The 18,771-nt window shown below is 39.9% G+C and overlaps 1 protein-coding gene across 2 annotated transcripts in view; it reads left to right on the forward strand.

Moving 5' to 3' along the window:
- The window catches only part of fam120b (family with sequence similarity 120B), a 61,316-nt gene that overhangs the window by 34,482 nt on the left and 8,063 nt on the right, over positions 1–18,771 (forward strand). For both annotated transcript variants that reach the window (XM_041250730.1, XM_041250731.1), the window contains exons 7-8: positions 3,004–3,210; positions 12,591–12,693. In XM_041250730.1, the coding sequence (XP_041106664.1) occupies positions 3,004–3,210; positions 12,591–12,693 (310 nt within the window). The remainder of the gene's footprint in view (positions 1–3,003; positions 3,211–12,590; positions 12,694–18,771) is intronic.

Genomic DNA, 18,771 nt, shown 5'->3' on the forward strand with positions numbered 1-18,771 from the left:
CTGAATGGCTCCACTGAAGAACTGCAGGCGCCCTATCAGCCACAGGGGTTGCTGGTGCGTGGTGAACCGTGGATTGCCCTGCTGACCTAATCCCTCCCTACCCGGGCAGCGCTCGGCCAATTGTGTGCCGCCCCCTAGGAACCCCCAGTGACTTGCGATCTAGAGACTATAGGTTGCATCATGCACTCCGCGCAGAGCGCCTTTACTGGATGCGCCACTCGGGAACCCGAAAAGTATTGTCTATTGTATAATCCTGTTATGTTTGAAGTCTATAACTAGGACTTCTGATTTTCGGTGTTTTAGTCCAACTTTTCAACTGATACCCGTTAAGCCATTTGTATATCTCAATCACAACTGAGAAACATGTTGAGTAAAATTTATTAATTTTTTTTCTCTGAAAAAAGTTGCAGTTAAAAGAAAGTGGGATTGCACTCTGTCTGAAATCTATTCTTAAGTGTCATTTACACAGCACATTTAAGTGAACTCCCTCCCAGAACACACTCGCGTGTGCTACAGTACCCAATTCGAACGTCTGTCATTACTGATGCTAACTAAGATTTAAATTAAATAAATAAATAAAAAAGAATGCACTTTTTCCTAAATTAGTACAAATATTTACTGATACAAACAAAAAATCACTCAAAACAAGAAGCATATTTACATTTTTCCAATAAACAAATAAAGAAAAAAATGTTTGTTTTACAACAGTGCTGTGTCTAAGATTTCCTCTTTACAACCCACAATAATGCTCACACAGGCTTGCGTTAGGTGGAGATGTAACTGACTTTCTTTACCCAGCATAAAAAGTATGGAGGTCTCTAAAATGAAACACTCTTACCACTTACCAACAGAGGTGAACACAGGTCTAACATATGAAGGAATAGCCCAATATAAAATGTATTGTTTGGGTTGAGCTCATTAAAAGCTTACAGTGCACACAAAAAAATACCAGTAGTCATGGTCATCAAAAAACCACTGGGCATTGATTTTCAGTCCTAATCATAGCTAAAAAACTGTTTTCTCAGAATATAAACAGAATATAAACAGGGAGCTGTTTAACACTAAATATTTACTACTGGGCACAAAGAACTAGCTTTTCCAGTTCCTCCTCTACAGATACCTTTACAGCCTGGCTCCTGTTTAGTCATGCTGCATTTACATGTCGTTACTAAAGGGGACTGAGGTGGAAATAACAACACCAGCAGGATTTCGGTGTTGTTGTTATTTTAAAGTGTGAATGGCTCCAAACAGATGGCAAGCAGATCTTTCAACAATCTGTAAGCACCAACTCCGAAATCTGTCCGTCTTATCTCTTTATCACAGCGGCACCTAATGAAAAGGAATGGTTAACTTTGAAGGCAGCTGCTTTGCAGTGACTCGTAGTCATTTTGATCTAAACCTAAGTACCTGCAGATAAAATCATGTAACCAGATAAGGTTGGAATATTTATTTGAATGAGGGTTGCATTACTGTAATTATTACAGTTGCATCATGATTTTTATCTTTTTAAAAGTAGTTGTAATATGAATGCATCCAAGGTCTATGTCCTTTTGTTTTTGGTCATTATTAATCTTTTATATCTTCAGGTCTGGTGGTATATGAAGGCATTTTAAAATTTGTGTGAATGAATAAAGGGCCTTATTTTCCGCTATTCTATTTGATAAGGCATTACTTTGTTAATTTAGGCAGGTTTAGACTTGTGTTATTACACCTGTTTCATATTTTCCTTTTACTTATAAATTATATTTATTTTCATGTCCCGTAAACTGCTATAACATACTTAAACAATGGGCGATTTTTAACATAACAGTGGATAATCCAGGTGAAAAATTTGGTTTAGGCTTGGCAGGAACTGGCATATCTCAAAGGTGTGACAACAATTCTATTATAACGTTCTCACAAGTCATTTATTGTTCAGTTCAGCTGTAGATTTTTTGTTTTCCAGCCACAACATTGTAACATCCTGAAAGTATTTTCTTCAACCCATTTACAGTTAATAATATCTTACTTGAGCCTTATAGTCACCAAGGAAACTATGGGGTCAGATGGGTTCCTATAACCTGTGACACAGGAAGTCAATAGGTAGAGGAAACCAAGTATTTCCACCAAAATAATAATGCTCAGGTAGGTGAGTCAAAAGTATCACCTTACAAAATATCACATTATAGAACAGCATATTACAGATAAAGTACAGTATAAACAGTAGAAAATAAGGTCAGTTTCATATAAAAGCAAAATAAGGAATACAGTAAATAATTACATTTAAGAGCGAGTTCAACTGAGAGCAGTTAAACTTAAAGTAAAAATATTTGCTTATATGAGTAAAGTCCATTAAGAGCACGCCTCATACATTTACCAGATTCTGCCAACTGAATGTTGTAGATCAGCAGATCCCTGGTTTTGTGTTCCACTTTATATCTGGGGCAGTTAGCCATACACCCTTTTTGGTGTTAAATGCTCAGTTTAACCTTGCAGCATATACACTGCATGAGGGTTCTACCTCACTACTGTGGACCATGTGCCATGGATCCTTATTGGTCCTCGGCTAGAATGCTAAAGGCAGTTTATCTTCCTTTTTAGCACATCTGCCTGTGCTCCAAATCCTTCACTTGCAATGGCTTGGGTAGTGAATACCAGTTGGTAATGGATACATTTCATACTTGAAAGGGAATGTAGGTTATTATCATAAATAGAAATGTAACCATTACCCTTCAAGGTCGCTGCGTTCACTCCAAACCAGCAGGTCTGAAAGAAAATGGTGCTGAGCCTTATGTGTCACTCATCTTTATCTCCTGGGGGTGGAGATGATGTCTGAGGCTCATAAAGGAGCAGATTTGATATGTGCTCAGATAATTCGGGCTATAAGAGATATATCCCATTTGATAATGGCTACATTTCTATTTCAGGGAAGCAGGGTTATGATAATAACCTTGCGTTTTATCACTGGATTATATCTGCAGGTAGGAAGTGCACCCTTTAATTCTATATCTTGTTATTTTTCAGGTAGCCTGTGTGGACTCCAGAGCAGTACATCTTGGCTCCCTGTTTGTCCGAGGATTGACGATACTTATTGCAGCCAACAGCTCATGTGGATTTCCATTTAGGATGGCTGATCTGATGCCATGGGAAATGTTTGATGGGAAGCTATTCCACTTAAAGTACTTGCAGTCACATGCTGGATGTTCTGAAGGGGAACTCCTGGAAGGAAATGTAGGTATACTGGCATTGTCATACAATGTAATGGGAATATGCTGGTTAAATTAATGGTGGTTTCTTGATTCCAAGTTTGTGTTTTATTTTTGAAATTGTAATAATTAAGCATCGCTGGTAGGGGGCTTGTATGAATTAGCAAGTCTGCTGCTTCCACAACTGCCAATAACTTGTAAACCATTTCAGCTTGCAACTTCATATTTATGCTAAATCGAACGCCACCCTTCTCTTTAAGCTGTAACCTAATATGGCTGCCATATAGGGATCATGTTTTTGCCTTCCCTATGATAAAGACTGACACTGGGTTATTGACTAAATTCTCTGGATCAGGTTCGATTGTGGATATCGAACAATTAACCCTTTTGTGTCACTTATTTAACAAAACTGTCAACGCTACAGCGTCACTGCCTTATATCACAGCAGCCATTTGAGTAGTGACTTATACAAAACTTTTTGGCCATGTGTTGGCGGTTACCTAATGTGGGGTAACGTCACTTTTTAAAGTTTTTGTATATAGAGGCAGAACACTTTGAGTAATCTTAATGTATTAGAAAGTTAGATTTCTGTTTGGTTTCCAATGATTTGTTTTTTGGTATTGTAGTCTAATTTTTATTCATGTTACATCAAGTATTGTATCCCATGTAATTTGGTACATATTGTTCCATTATTTGTGATTTTTCAACCAGATAGGTGTTAGAACATGAAATATTATTTAACTTTATATTAAAATACATTTTCTGTTACTTAAGGTGGCACCAGGATAGGGGTAAAAAAAATGTTTTCTATGATCTGTGAAATGTTTCTGAGCAGAAGATATATTCTTTGTATCAAACTGTTTATTAGTGTTGTGATCAAATGTATTTTTTAGATTTAAACACTTTTAACCTAACTTAAAGATATCTGAAACAAGAACTTAATTTTATTTTTCTTAAAAACCATTTAAAAAGCCTTTTAACACTAGAACTACCAGAGCTGTCATTTTGACCGTCATAGTAAAAACAGTGGGTTTGGCTTCGTGCACATCAGATTGATCACATGATCGAGCTGCGGAATTTAAAAGCTTTGCATTTATTTTGAATAGCTACAACAGGAGACTTTTTCAGACGTGATTTATTTATCAACAACTGTAGAAATACTGTGAAAATGAAAAGACCAAAACAACGTAGGACAGCACAGCAAGTCTTGCAGTACTTTCAGGGGTTATCAGAAGACAAATCTGGACATGAAAATACACCAAACCAAGGCAGTGATGAAACTTACTCTAATCCCAATGAGGTTACTGATCGTGACATTGAAAGTGCTGCAGAGACAAACACAACCACAGCTGTGGTAAGTGCACAGCACATGTTCAGAAGAGGCATGTCTGTGTTGATTGCACAAACTAGACTCCACAAGGTTTTTGTTTTCTTTTACATTCCACATTTTGACCAGTTTAAGTTCCATCCTTTGAGCTGTTGAATATGTTAATGAAGAAGTTTTTTTTAAATTTAGTCCTGTTGTGCGTGATTATACTGAAAAACAAAAATAAAGTTACAGAATAATAGTGTAGCAAACCAGCTATTGCAAGACTGGAGACGAAAATTACCGTTGAAGAGCCAACAGAGTCGAACTCAGGCACAAAAGAAAACACTTGTATAATAAGTCAAACAAACAAATCTCGGGCACTGTGATTCTCTGCTGCTCCATAGTGTCGGAAGCTTCCGCTGCACCCCAAAAGTCATCTCTTCCAGTAGTGGTGTGGTTAGGCAAAAAAAATTGCTCTTTGGGTTAGAAGCATGAAATTTGGTACAATTATATATTGACCCATGCTGAACATTTCTGGATATGGAACTCAATTGGCAGTGTCATCTGGTCACCGTAATTGAAACCAATACTTTTTTTTTTTTTTTAATCAATAATTTTTTTTTTTTTTTTCTAAATCCCATATATTTAAAATCAAATTGCTCTGTTTAAACTACAGATATTGCTTTATTAAAAATATTTTGAAGACCCTAATTAATTATAAATATAGAATATTGTTTCAGCTTCTATGATACACATGTCTTGTAATGGATTGCATGCCTGCTTTCTGTGTCAACTGATGCTTTTTTTGTTCTGCAATTTAGTATAGATTCCTAATTTGAAATATTTTAATATATGATAATACACTGAACAAAAATATAAACGCAACATGCAACAATTTCAAAGATTTTACTGAGTTGCAGTTCATATAAGGAAATCAGTCAATTCAAATAAATTCATTAGGCCCTAATCTATGGATTTCACATGAATGGGAATACAGATATGCATCTGTTTGGTCACAGATACCTTAAAAAAAAAAAAGGTAGGGGCGTGGATCAGAAAACCAGTCAGTATCTGGTGTGACCACCATTTGCTTCATGCAGCGCGACACATCTCCTTCGCATAGGGTTGATCAGGCTGTTGATTGTGGCCTGTGGAATGTTGTCCCACTCCTGTTCAATGGCTGTGCGAAGTTGCTGGATATTGGCGGGAACTGGAACACGCTGTCGTACACGGCGATCCAGAGCATCCCAAACATGCTCAATGGGTGACATGTCTGGTGAGTATGCAGGCCATGGAAGAACTGGGACATTTTCAGCTTCCAGGAATTGTGTACAAATCCTTGCAACATGGGTCTGTGCATTATCATGCTGAAACATGAGGTGATGGTGGCAGATGAATGGCATGACAGTGGGCCTCAGGATCTCGTCACAGTATTTCTGTGCATTCAGATTGCCATCGATAAAATGCAATTGTGTTCATTGTCCGTAGCTTATGCCTGCCCATACCATAACCCCACCGCCACCATGGGGCACTCACTGACATCAGCAACGTTGACATCGGCAAACCGCTCGCCCACACGACGCCATACACACTGTCTGCCATCTGCCCAGTACAGTTGAAACCGGGATTCATCCGTGAAGAGCCCATTTCTCCAATGTGCCAGTGGCCATCAAAGGTGAGCATTTGCCCACTGAAGTCGGTTACCATGCCGAACTGCAGTCAGGTCAAGACCCTGGTGAGAACGACGAGACGGTCCCTGAGACGGTTTCTGACAGTTTGTGCAGAAATTCTTTGGTTGTGCAAACCCACAGTTTCATCAGCTGTCTGAATGGCTAGTCTCGGACAATCCCGCAGGTGAAGAAGCCGGATGTGGAGGTCCTGGGCTGGCATGGTTACACATGGTCTGCGGTTGTGAGGCTGGTTGGACATACTGCCAAATTCTCTAAAACGACATTGGAGGCGGCTTATGGTAGAGAAATGAACATTCAATTCTCTGGCAACAGCTCTGGTGGACATTCCTGCAGTCAGCATGCCAGATACACAGTCCCTCAAAACTTGAGATATCTGTGGCATTGTGTTGTCTGACAAAACTGCACGTTTTAGAGTGGCCTTTTATTGCCCCCAGGACAAGGTGCACCTGTGTAATGATCATGCTGTTTATTCAGCTTCTTGATATGCCACACCTGCCAGGTGGATGGATTATCTTAGCAAAGGAAAAATGCTCACTAACAGGGATATAAACAAATTTGTGCACAAAATTTGAGAGAAATAAGTTTTTTGTGCTTATGGAAAATTTCTGGGATCTTTTATTTCAGCTCATGAAACATGGGACCAAAACTTTACATGTTGTGTTTATATTTTTGTTCAGTTTATTATTATTATATATTCTTAAGGACATTCTTTGCAGCCACTGTTTGCTATTGCTAAAACTATCCAGTGGAACTTTCCTGACATGCATGGGGAAGAAAAATTCCTCATCATGTTTGGCGGACTGCATATTGAAATGACAGCATTCAAGATCCTAGGAGTCTGGCTTGAGGGCAGATGATGGACAAATGCTATCAGTAGTGCTGGTATTGCTAGAATTGGAGTAGCTGATTCTTTCATCAAGGACACACTCCTCACAAGAACAAGACATGCCCAACAGACAACAGCAGCCGCCCCCTACATCTTGCAGTGTCGGGTGTATAACATGTGCAATCTGTGCCACACGGAGAACAGCATTTGGTTTTCAACAATTGGTGTAAGAAAACTTGAGCAGAAAGTCCTCAATTTAAGTACTGGTCACTAAGTCCTAGAGCTAGAGCTGTGCGTACTAAACCTAGTGGCATCTCTCTGAGGGGCAGTTTCAGGAAGTATATGGAAACATTAGCACTGCTAACTCCATGGGTCTTTTGCTCTGAACTACATCAATTATAGCAGATGGCTCTGGGTCCACATCAGAGAGATGTGCACTTTATCAACCAGGCACCCGGCAATCTATGAGTTTTGCTTAGGAGGATTTGTGGCACACAAGACAAAGCGTCCATTCTCTGCAATTGCTGGACCAGGCATATGAACAAGTCAGCGCCCTAGTGAAAGCAGATGGAGGCTCAGTAGGGCTGACTGATAATCCAGTAGCACTTAGATGTTGAATGATTGCAGGATCAGAGGTATCCCGGCTTATCCAAGAACTTGAGGACACCAGAAGCAGCAAAGAATCCACAAAACACGATGAACAAGTGCCAAGTGTACAGGTGTCTTGTTCAAAGGATGTTATAGCTCTGGTCACTGTCTTCAAACCAGTTACAGAACCACTGCACAAGTTACCACTGTTTTCCCTAAAAATAGCTCCTCCAAAGCAGCTCTGAAGGATGACTGTGCTTTATTCTCACAGCCAGCGTTCCTTCTTAGACTAAAATGCGCGCATTTTTCGCAGTAACTGGCAACAACCTTCGCACTCAGTTTACTAACTTTTGCAAGTTATTATCATAAATTCAACCTCTCGATGTAAACCTATTTTTTTAAGACCATTCATGCAAAGCATTAACACAAGCGTATTTGTGTATGACTTGCAGCTGATTGTCTTGCACCCTCTGAAAAATGCACGTCACATTAGTGCACAGCTCGCTCGGGCACCAGCGAATCTACTGGTACAGGGTGGACGAAGCAGGCGCCCGGCCATTCTGCCTCTATAGAGAGTGCTGCTCGGTGCTGCTCATGAACTTTACAGTTTTTAACTCGTCATATAATTGAATGCTAAAATCAGTGACGCACAATCTTCCGGCACTATTTAGAAGTGTAAATAGTCCAGTAAACATAAATAAATAAAAATCATATTTTGACACTTTTTGTTTTATTCCCCTTTTAAAAAACAACCATTTCAGAAATCATCTCAAGCTTTCTGAACCTGGTAAAAATGTAATCAGCACATTAGTCGAAAATACACATTTAAGTGTATAGTAATGAAGAAGACAAACCATGTCCATTTTTTTTATTTTTTGCGAGTTCATTCATCATGTGACTTCACTCCATGTGTCTGCTGAAACTCAACTTGGCGGCTGCACCAACGAAGAAAAAAGAGCAGTGTTTCAGTAAGACAGAGCTAAAAAAAATCTGATTATATGAGGATGGTGCGCTAATATTCTCAAAGTTTTGCTGTAATTTGCGTTAACATGTACGAGTCAATACTATTAAATATCATAATTCCAGCAGTGAACACGTAGAGAATAAGAAAGCAAATAAGACAGCAACAATGACAAAGCACTGCATTATATGCTGAAAAACTAAGACCTAAGCTACTGCGCTCAAGGTGGAGCTTTCCCGAAGTAAACTAAATTAATTGCATATTTCATTATTGTTTAGTTTATTTCTTTCCACGATACCTGCCTTTAATGAAGCTATAATTAGCAATTTTAAACCACGGCCGTTTCTTAATTGAATTTTATTTTCTGACGACGAAGAAAAATAGCTCAAAATGGTTTTTCTAGCTATATAATCCTTAAAGGAAACTCATCACTTTACTGTGTAAAGGATGTAGTCACTACAGTACACACTGTTGGTTTCATAAAGACATTCGGTCTGGAGACATGCTTCTTTTTCAATCTTGCAAACAACACTGCAGAATTAGGAAAGAAACAATTGAGAGGATTAATTGTGTGTTTACATTAAAAGGGGAGCTATTTAAATTACAATCAGGTAATTATATAGCAGTGAACCTGTTTCAGAGCAACGAGTCACTCAACATGCCTTTATCAGTGTTTCATATTTTATCCTGGTTATTATAACGCCAGTAAAACGCTAAACTTAATTGGTGGAGTACTGTACATAGGATTACTCTCACATGCCATTGCTGCACTGTTACTAAACTGTTTCATATTTATTGTTATTGTAAATGCCAGCAATAAGCTAAACAGGTATTTTCAAAACACCTTTATTTGTAGACTGAACTGCTGTGTTAGTGGAAGACTAAATACGATTCTCACAACTGTGCTGGACATTTGGTTTTCTGAACTGTTGTAATATAATTCTTATGTTTTCCTGCTTATTTTAAATGCCAGCAATGAGCCAAGTGATGTCTGTAAACATTATGACAGGTTTGAAGTGTCTTCAGGTGCTTTACTTACTATTACAGCAACAAGAGTCTGATTTGAAAAAAAAAAAAAAATAATAATTGTGGTAATGTATTACATTTACTTATTTTAACTAGCAACATTATATTTATTTTCAAATGCCATATTTAATTATTAATATGTTGATATAAAGTGGGAACAAATGGAATTGGCCATTTTTGAAAAACGGAATTTGGTATTCCCAAGAATGGAACAATTAGTAGCTCTAAAGATGGTTACAATTGAAGGCAGTGCAGATGCCAGTGTTTTATGCAGTAGTATAAAGCAATTTTATGCAGGCCACCAGTTAAGCATGCGGTCTATATCTATGATAACAACTGACAGGGCTGCATAGGATCAGAGGATGATTCAAAATCAGAGGCAGACCCACAGTAAATGTCATGTTTAAATTTAAAGTAAATTGTAAAATTGTTAAGATACTTGTGTTGGAATATTGTTTCAAAATTATATAATGCATCAAAAAATATATTAAAAGGGTTAATGCATAGCCAAAGGTTTCCCACTGATAATTTAACCTTTCTCAGTCAAAACGGCAAGTTCCTCAGTTTCTGGAAAGCTTAGAGAGAACGCTGCTCACGGCTGTACATTGCATGCCAGTCTCTGGATTGTAATCTGGAGCAGTTTTTCACACATGAAAATCAACTTTCACCCCCATCACTGTCTAAGCTGGGTGAAATGCGATCTGGCACAAAAGCAGATCTTGTGTAACTAGAGGCTATTTCCCATGCTCCAGAAGGCAGCCTACAAGTGAATGTAGCTGTATTGGACAGTGCTGTAGTAGTTCAAATGTTGTCAACAGGCGCATCGAAGACATTCCAGGATTACATAGATGCTGTATTTATGCCATACATCATAACACAACTACAGTCAGTGGACAGGTTGTACATTGTTTGGGATGTGTTTAAACTGGGCAGTCTGAAGACAGCTATGTGAGAGAAAAGAGGTACAGGCATGAGAAGAAGGGTGGTTCCCTCTTCACATGTGCCAGGAAATTGGCAAAGCTTTCTGTCTGTGAATGAAAACAAAACAGAACTGTTCCATCTTCTAGCAGAACAAGTTGCCTTGATTCATGCGGATGGCAAAGAAGTGTACAGTACTCTTGATGAACTAGTACTGAGTTCACCCGTTAGGGAGGACAAAAGTACCACAGAGCCATGTATGCATGAAGATGCAGACCCGCGCATAGTGTTGCATGTGTCAGATGCAGCACACCATGAACATCAGATCATGGTCAGGACAGCAGACACAGATGTGATTGCAATCATAGTGTCTCACATACAACACATTCCAGCTACTAAAGAATGAATATTCTTTAGTGTAGGCAGACACTTGAGGTACATTGCTGCATATGACATTGCATCAGCATTAGGTTCATGGAAAGCAAAGGCACTGCCAATGTTTCAGGGTGTGACGCAGTCTCGTGCTTTGCTGGAAAAGGCAAGACGACAGCATGGGACGCATGGAATGCCTTTCCCGATGTGACATTACCTGTAGTTTGACGGAGATGCGCGAGCTGGGTCAAGCTGCTTGCAGCTTTTCCCACAGTGTCTCTGTACCACATTAAGATCTTCTTGCAGAGTTAATGTGAAGACTGTTAGGGCTCTAGCAGTGGGCTCTCCTTGAATTTCCATCTATGGTTAGCCAAAAAACATTCTATACGGGCGTCCCTTTATCGCTTTTGTGGTAACTGTAGGTCCCAGACCTGCTCCTGTTCTTGCCGGTACTTTGTACAGTGAACAAGGTTACCTTTCCGATTCACTAGTAGGTGTTGGGCACGGCTCTGCTTCGGGTCTGATTGCCTGCAGTCATTCCCACAGTGTTTCGTTGCCACTCTGGTCTCTGCTTGCAGTACTATTGTGAAGGCTGTCACAGTGACAGCAGGCTTCCTTAGTGCTGTGTTGTGTTAAGCCAGAAGCTATATGGGTGGGCATCCCTGCATACTGCTTCTTGTTGAACAAGATTACTGTAACGGTAGTGGAATAGTAAAAAATGCAGAGAAACTATACAGGTTATAGACATATCCTTTAAAAATCTGGGGTTCAGCGGATACAAAACTGAAAGAACGTCAAGAAAAATCTGAATTCCACAAACCAACAGCAATAGTTGGTAGTGATTTTTTTTTTTAATTTTATCTGTGATGCAGCAAACTAAATGATTTGGACATCAGGAGTTGAATTCAGCTTATAGAAAAAGATTAGGGAAAAAAACAGACAGAAGCTTTTTTTTTTTTTTTTACAGTATGTTTGGTTAACTCTAAGTATTGCTTATTTTAGTTGTACACGTAGCGTGTTACTTAAGTGTACTAGCAAATGTGTTCAAAATTGTATTGAAAGAAACATTTAAATAAATTTGTTGAGGTGAGGTGGGGTCACAGGGAACCTTTTGTGTATTTTGAAGAATTTAGTGAACCAGTCAAGCTATAAGGCTAGATCCGCCCCTGTTAATCACGGATTGATTCTGTTCACTATAAATAAAACCAAAATCCTACAAGTTTATATTCTACTTTTTTGTGTGTTTTTGTGTGACGGGGAGGGGGCAACTAGATTTTTAAGACGGGCAACTAGATTTTTTCAGCATTTTGTCCCTAGTTTTTTTTTCAAAAGTTGCACACACCTGCTTCAGTAGGAGCAATTACATCCCAGTATAGTGAGCTATGTATTGTGAAGCCGTTGCCACTAGTTCAACTGCTAATGTCTCGTAAACACAAGCTCAGACTGTTCATGTGTAATTCTTTATTACAGCCACAATATGTCAATTTAGGCGGTGTAATTATTAGTATGGCTATGGAGAATGTTCAAACATACTTATACCCAGCATAGTGCTAGTGGTTGGGTTGCCATCCTTCCAGTGAGACACAAGCCACCCTTTCAGGAATATTCCTAATAATAAGTTGCAAAAAGACAGAATTTTGATTTGTAGATTTGGTTTCAAATAGTAATTTATGAGCATGATTGTAATAATAATTATCTCTTATGATTTCTACAGATGTCCTTGGTTACCAAGTTTCATTACCTGAAAACTATCATCACCAGTACATGCATCAGAAAGAGGAGAAACATCGAGAGCAAACCAAGAGGCCCTTTAGAAGGTTTGAAGGGTTTTTAAAGATTTTTGAGCACATTTAAAAACCATTACCCTTTTAATGCATTGCCGTTACATGTAATTATTCTATCGAAAAAGCTTCACTGTTCAAATAACTACATATTTGAAAATACATGAAGGATTGCTATGGTCAGTATCACATCTGCTTCATCAGCAAATGGCATGAAAATAGTTCCTTTCTAGGATTTTCACATCTGTGCCAAGAAACCACCTGCTCCATCCTGGATTTCTGTTCACAGGATAACGCCTACATATTCACTGAATATTATAGCTTTTTTAATGAGTGGTGGACAGTGGACTGGTGTATCGATCTACCACATGCTTTTGACAGACACAAAGGAAAGAGATATCGAAGAGTGCCATGTTATTTGTGGCTTTGTTGCTGCTGCCAACTCCTGCAGCTCTCATCTGCTGTACTCTTTCCAGTCTGTGCTGCTTTGAAACACAGACACACTCAAAGCCGGAAGGTGCTTGCAGTTTCAACTGAAAATGGAATTTATATAACTGCCAAATAGTGAGTGTATCCATGTTTAATCTAATTTTTAGATTAGATGCTTATTATCGCTGACTAGTTAACAGAATTCAGAACTGTTATTTGTGGTTAATGTTTTAAATAATTTACCACCAGTTGCAAAAACAATGCATTATTTTTATATTACAAGTAATCCATTCAAAAAAGTATTCTAATAAAGCAGTTGAAAGTATTTGAAAACTTATAATAAGATTAATTTTAAAAAATCTGCTTAGTAATCTTACATTCATTTTGAATCCAACTTCTTGGTTATTAAAGAACAACAAATCACATAGTTTATTATTTATTAAATTGTGACCAATTGTTTGTTTATTTTACCCCTGTTCAAATGTTGGCTCACCCACTTGCAGAGCAGAAGGACTAAAAATCACAGATTACAGCGCAAATGCATTGTTCCCTGTGGGTCCCCAGCCAGGTTTGGCAACCAAGTGCATCCAGGATTCGAACCAGTGCTTTTATGAGAAGAGCCACTGGGCACCATGTTTATAAATGTACACAAATTGTTAAAAATCAGCTGTGAGGAACTCTTCTTGTACATTATTTTCTGTAAACCTGAGAGAGAATAATAATGTGAACTTAATGTTTAATACACGATCTTTCCTAATATTGTTTTGTAAATCTTACTTACATTCTTGTGTGTGTATCATACATGTCAACCCCTAAGTGAAACCAGTGAAACCCCTGCTGACAAACCTTGGGATTGATGAAAAACCTTAACCTAGACCAGACCATTTTGTTTTGGAAGGGGGGGGTGGGGTGGGGGGTGGCGGTGCTGGTGACAGAGCAAGATTTTTGCACATGGCTGACAGCTACGCCACTGACCTTGACTTAAGGACGAAGCAACGACACGAATGCAGTACATAAAAAAAAAAAAAAAACACAACTGTAGCTAGTCATGAAAAGAAAATACTGTCTGCTTTTGCTCCTTTTGTGGAGACGAAATTAAATAAATAAAACCAAGAACGCCACACACTAAAAAAATGACATTTAACAGTGAATGTTTTCAGTTTTAATAAAATCTTCCGTTAGTGTGTGAATGTGATTATTACTATTGGTCAACATTATTAAAATGTTATTAAAACGTGAGAATCCATTGCATGGCCGTGAGACGTTTCAAAATTGTGAAAAACCGTGAGCATCATGGGTAAACCTTGAGACTTGACATCCATGGTGTATATGTACAGTTGTAGCCAAAAATTTACATACCCAATGGAAATTTGTCATTTCTAGAAATTTCTCAAAAACAAATAATGTTAGCAATAATCTTGTGTATTAAAAGTTCCTTTTGTGGATGAAGAAAAAAAGTTACAAGAAATAGATGTCTACAATTATTTATTTCAGCAATTTTTTTGCAAAATTCCAAAAATCCAGTATGGTGCCATCCTTGTAATAGTACCTGTACCATACCGTACTGCGCTAGTTTTTGTTTTTAGCACTATAAGAGACATTTTTATGTTTTATTGTTTAATTACTGTTTTTTGTTGAGAAAGTATTTTCTCTTGTGCCTTCGTTCAGGCCTGTCTACAATGTGGTGCTCAGCACACATGCAGCAAGGGCAACTGCTGGGCTCAGCTGAACTGAGCAGGACTGAGATGCACACTTTGATCGTTGTTGCTTTAATTCATTTCAACCACAGTATCTGATGCCGTTTTGGTGACAGCTTTTTTAGCATCACCATTGCAAAGGCTGTTAGTTCATTCTAACAAGCAGGCTTCCCTCAGTCTCGCGTTGGTGACTGAGTGGTTTTGCCAGTGGCCCTGTATGTTGCCACCCGTGGTAACTGCGAACTGGTGGACCCGTACTGTTACCAAGGTCATCGACCTGCTCCCGACCCGGTACCGAAGTGGGACCGAGGTTGCCACACTAATAGTGTCCCAGTGCCGTTTTTGTACCACCCAGTGCTAAAAGTCACCACACCAGTACCGAACTGACACGGTACCATCCCGGTTCTGACCCGGTACTGTACCAACCCAGTGCTGAAGTCACTGAATCGACTCCTCTTGGGTCTTGACTCACCCGGTCAATACCTATAGGCAGATTGAGGCAGCAACTTTACAACTGTGTACTGTACACTGCATTGCTTGCTACTTGCATCATGCCTTGGTTTTATCACTGTGTGACATGCAAGACCAGTCTGCCTATAGAGGACAAGAACAGCAGGTGCTGTTACTGCCTGGAGGCAGAGCACGTCAAAGAGGCACTGGCAAATCGCAGCTTCTGCAGGTTTTGTGACCCTTTTTCCAAGCACACACGTGAGAAACGGCTATCCCACAGCTCTAAGGAGTGATCTGCGTCCGTTACTCCTGCTGAGCCCTGTATGAGGTGCATGATGAGGAGAAGCTGGCCTTGGCCGATTTTCCGCCAGTTGAGGCTTCTATTGACACGTTGGTCCAGGCGAGTAATTATAGCTCTCCTATCCAAGGACGTTGCCTTCCCTAACAAGCAGTGCCAGGTCTCTGAGTTGATCCTCAAGATACCTTATTCAGCTAGTGCATTTGCCGCATGGCTAGGGAACTAGAGCAGCATTCTGGTAGCCTCTTCCCTCTCTGAGAACCACAGGCTCTCACCACAACAGCTGCTTGAGCTGTGCTTGGTTAACAAAAACCTGCTTGACTTGTGTCAAAGCTCAACGGTTAGGCTGTAGGTAGACACCTGGCTACGCTGGTAGATTCATGTAGTTAGCTTTGGCTTTCCCAGAAACGTGTGCCAGACGGAGACACAGCACCACAGCTGGGCAGCCCAATTACTCCAAGGCATACGTTTGGTCCAGCAGTAGACAAGATGTTGCAGTGCAGGAATCCACGAAGGGGCTGGCTCGACCTAGGTCCCAGCAGCCTTAAAGACCGACACAGTCGGCTGCACCTGCTGCCAGAGGTGATGTTCTTAACCAGCATGTGGCTGCTCACCGCAGAGGCTTAATAGTTTCTTCCACCCTGCGTAGAGATGATTCCCATTAAACCAGTGCACAGGAAGTAACTGTTGTTCGCTTTATAGGGAACAGCGTATGACTTCTGTGTCTTGCCATTTGGCCTCTCTCTAGCCCCTTGTGCCTTCTCGAACTGCATGGAAGCTGTCCTGGCCCCATCAGAGTGCTCAATTATCTGGACAACTGGCTAATTTGTGCTCAGTGCTCAGTGCTCAGTCTCTAGCACAGGCAGAGGCACACGTGGAACTGGTCACCGGCCACCTTCAAAGGTTAGGCCTTATGGTGAATAATGCCAAGAGCCAGCTCATGCCTTCTCAGGCAGCCTCCTATCTAGTAGTGTTCTTGGACTCCAGGGCCATGCTGATACCGCCATTAAGCATTAGCTGTTTATTCCTTTTGGGGAAAATATGGCTTGTATTTTGTATTAGTATGCTAATTCTTTGTTTTATTTCAAGTGGTCCAAACTTGGTTTTGAATGAATGAATCTGCTTTGCTTAATGTTTAAATACTGAGAATCTCCAAACTTGTATACTGGAACCCTGCTTCAGTGGAATGGGATTGAAATACTATTCCTATCGTTTATTTAATGGGTAGATTGCTGTATGTGCAATTATGATGACAGCCCCACAATAGTACAGCAGTATAAATATATATATTTTTTTTTATTTTATCTTAATGTGTTTTTATAGAGGGCATCAGCACTATTTACTGTAAATAGGCAGTTAATTAAAGAGAGTGGGAACTTCATGTACATTACTGTTACTGGCGCTAATGAGAATTTTTCTCTGCTAGGTCTGTTTATGTTAAAAATATAAAAAAAAGCGGATAATGTTTAATAAAAAAATGTATATAGTTAAAACATGATGTATACTTTGTTTTTATTTATATACATCTATTTGAGTTATTTTATTAGTGAGTATCTGTAAAAAAACAAAATAAAACAATTTTTAGCGGATAAAATGAAATTTGTGAAAAATAAAACAGAAAATTATAAAAAATAAGAAGAATTTCACGGAGCTCTACTTCACCCAAAGTTGGTGAGCCTCATTTGGGAGAGGTTTGGGAGAGCAGAGAGAGATCTTTTTGCCTCCCAGGAATCAACCCACTGTTCCTTCTGGTTCTCCATAATAGGAGACGGGGACCCGCTGGCAATAGATACCTCGGCACAACAGTGGCTAAGGCAACTGTTATATGCCTTCCCACCACTCGCCATGCTCCCGCTGTGTTTGGAGAAAATCAGGCAGGACCGGGCCAAGGTGCTCCTAGTAGTCCCATATTGGCCCAGGAGACTGGTTATTAACCCTGATGGAGCTCTTGAGCGACCAGCCGTGGAGACTGCCCAAGTACTGTGACCTTCTCGGTCAGGCAGGGAGACCTTATGGCATTCCGACCCATCGAGCCTGTAGCTCTGGGTCAGGCCCCTGAACGACTGCATTTGAGCTATTTGGGTCTGTCTGGTAAGGTTATTGACACCCTGCAAAATGCCAGAGCAGCGTCCACACATTCCCAGTACAGGTACAAGTGGGGAGTCTTTCAGATGTGGTGTCCGCCTCATAGGTTGATCTCACGACCTGTCCCATGGCGTTAATACAACAATTTTTGCAGGACGTGATTAATGAGGGGAAATCCCCCTCTACCTTAAGGGTCTATCTGGCAGCTATTTCAACTTGCCATGTCAAGATTGACTCTGTCTCCCCAAGAGCTCACTTCCTGCCCGGGCAATTTTTGAAAGGTGCTCAGCTGCTTCAGCCGTCTGTGAAGGACATTTTTCCTCGCTGGAGGGTAAACGTGGCGCTTAATGCACTCATGAAGCCTCCGTTTGAGCCCATGCATTTAGCTGAGCTGAAATATTTATTGCTCAAAGCATTTTTCTTGTTATCACCGCCGCAAAGCGGGTGAGCGAGATGCAGGCATTCTCAATTGCAAAAGCCTGCTTAATTTGTATTGAGGCCAGGACAAAGGTTACGCTCCGTAACAATCCTGCCTTGTTGCTGACGATCTCGGCACTTCATGTCAACCAGTCTGTGGAATAGGAGGCTTTCCATCCACCTCCTTTCTGGTCTGACAGAGAGTGACAGCTCCATACTCTCTGCCTTGTGCGGCCCCTGGCGTACTACTTTGACAGGATGAAAACTTGGAGACAGTCTGAACGTTTTTTTTTTTTTCTAAATCCCATGGTCAAGTCCTGTCTAAGCAGAGGCTGACCAAATGGATAGCCAGCTTTGAACAGCAAAAATACATACAGTATATTTAATGGGTAAGAAAATAACTGGAAGTTTTATTGTTTACATTTACACATAAGGAGTTGTCAGACTGATGTGTAAATGTATACAATAACACATGTTTCTTTAAATGTCCACATACCTTTGAAGAAGACATTTTGGAAGTGAAAATGTAAAGGTACTGGTGTTATTTACATATCCATGGAGTCTGACATGTAGATGGTACCGATATGCACGTTTTCAGTTCTTTGCTCTATTTTTGATTAAATGAAAATGAAATCTTAATTGGCACAGAATGACCACTTTGAAGTAAAAACACACAATTGACACAAATGACGTGTTGATTTAAACACTTCCGCCTCTGTGTTTTGGGGAGGGGAAATG

The sequence above is a fragment of the Polyodon spathula genome, chromosome 5 (assembly GCF_017654505.1).
Source record: "Polyodon spathula isolate WHYD16114869_AA chromosome 5, ASM1765450v1, whole genome shotgun sequence".
NCBI classification, from domain to species: domain Eukaryota; kingdom Metazoa; phylum Chordata; class Actinopteri; order Acipenseriformes; family Polyodontidae; genus Polyodon; species Polyodon spathula.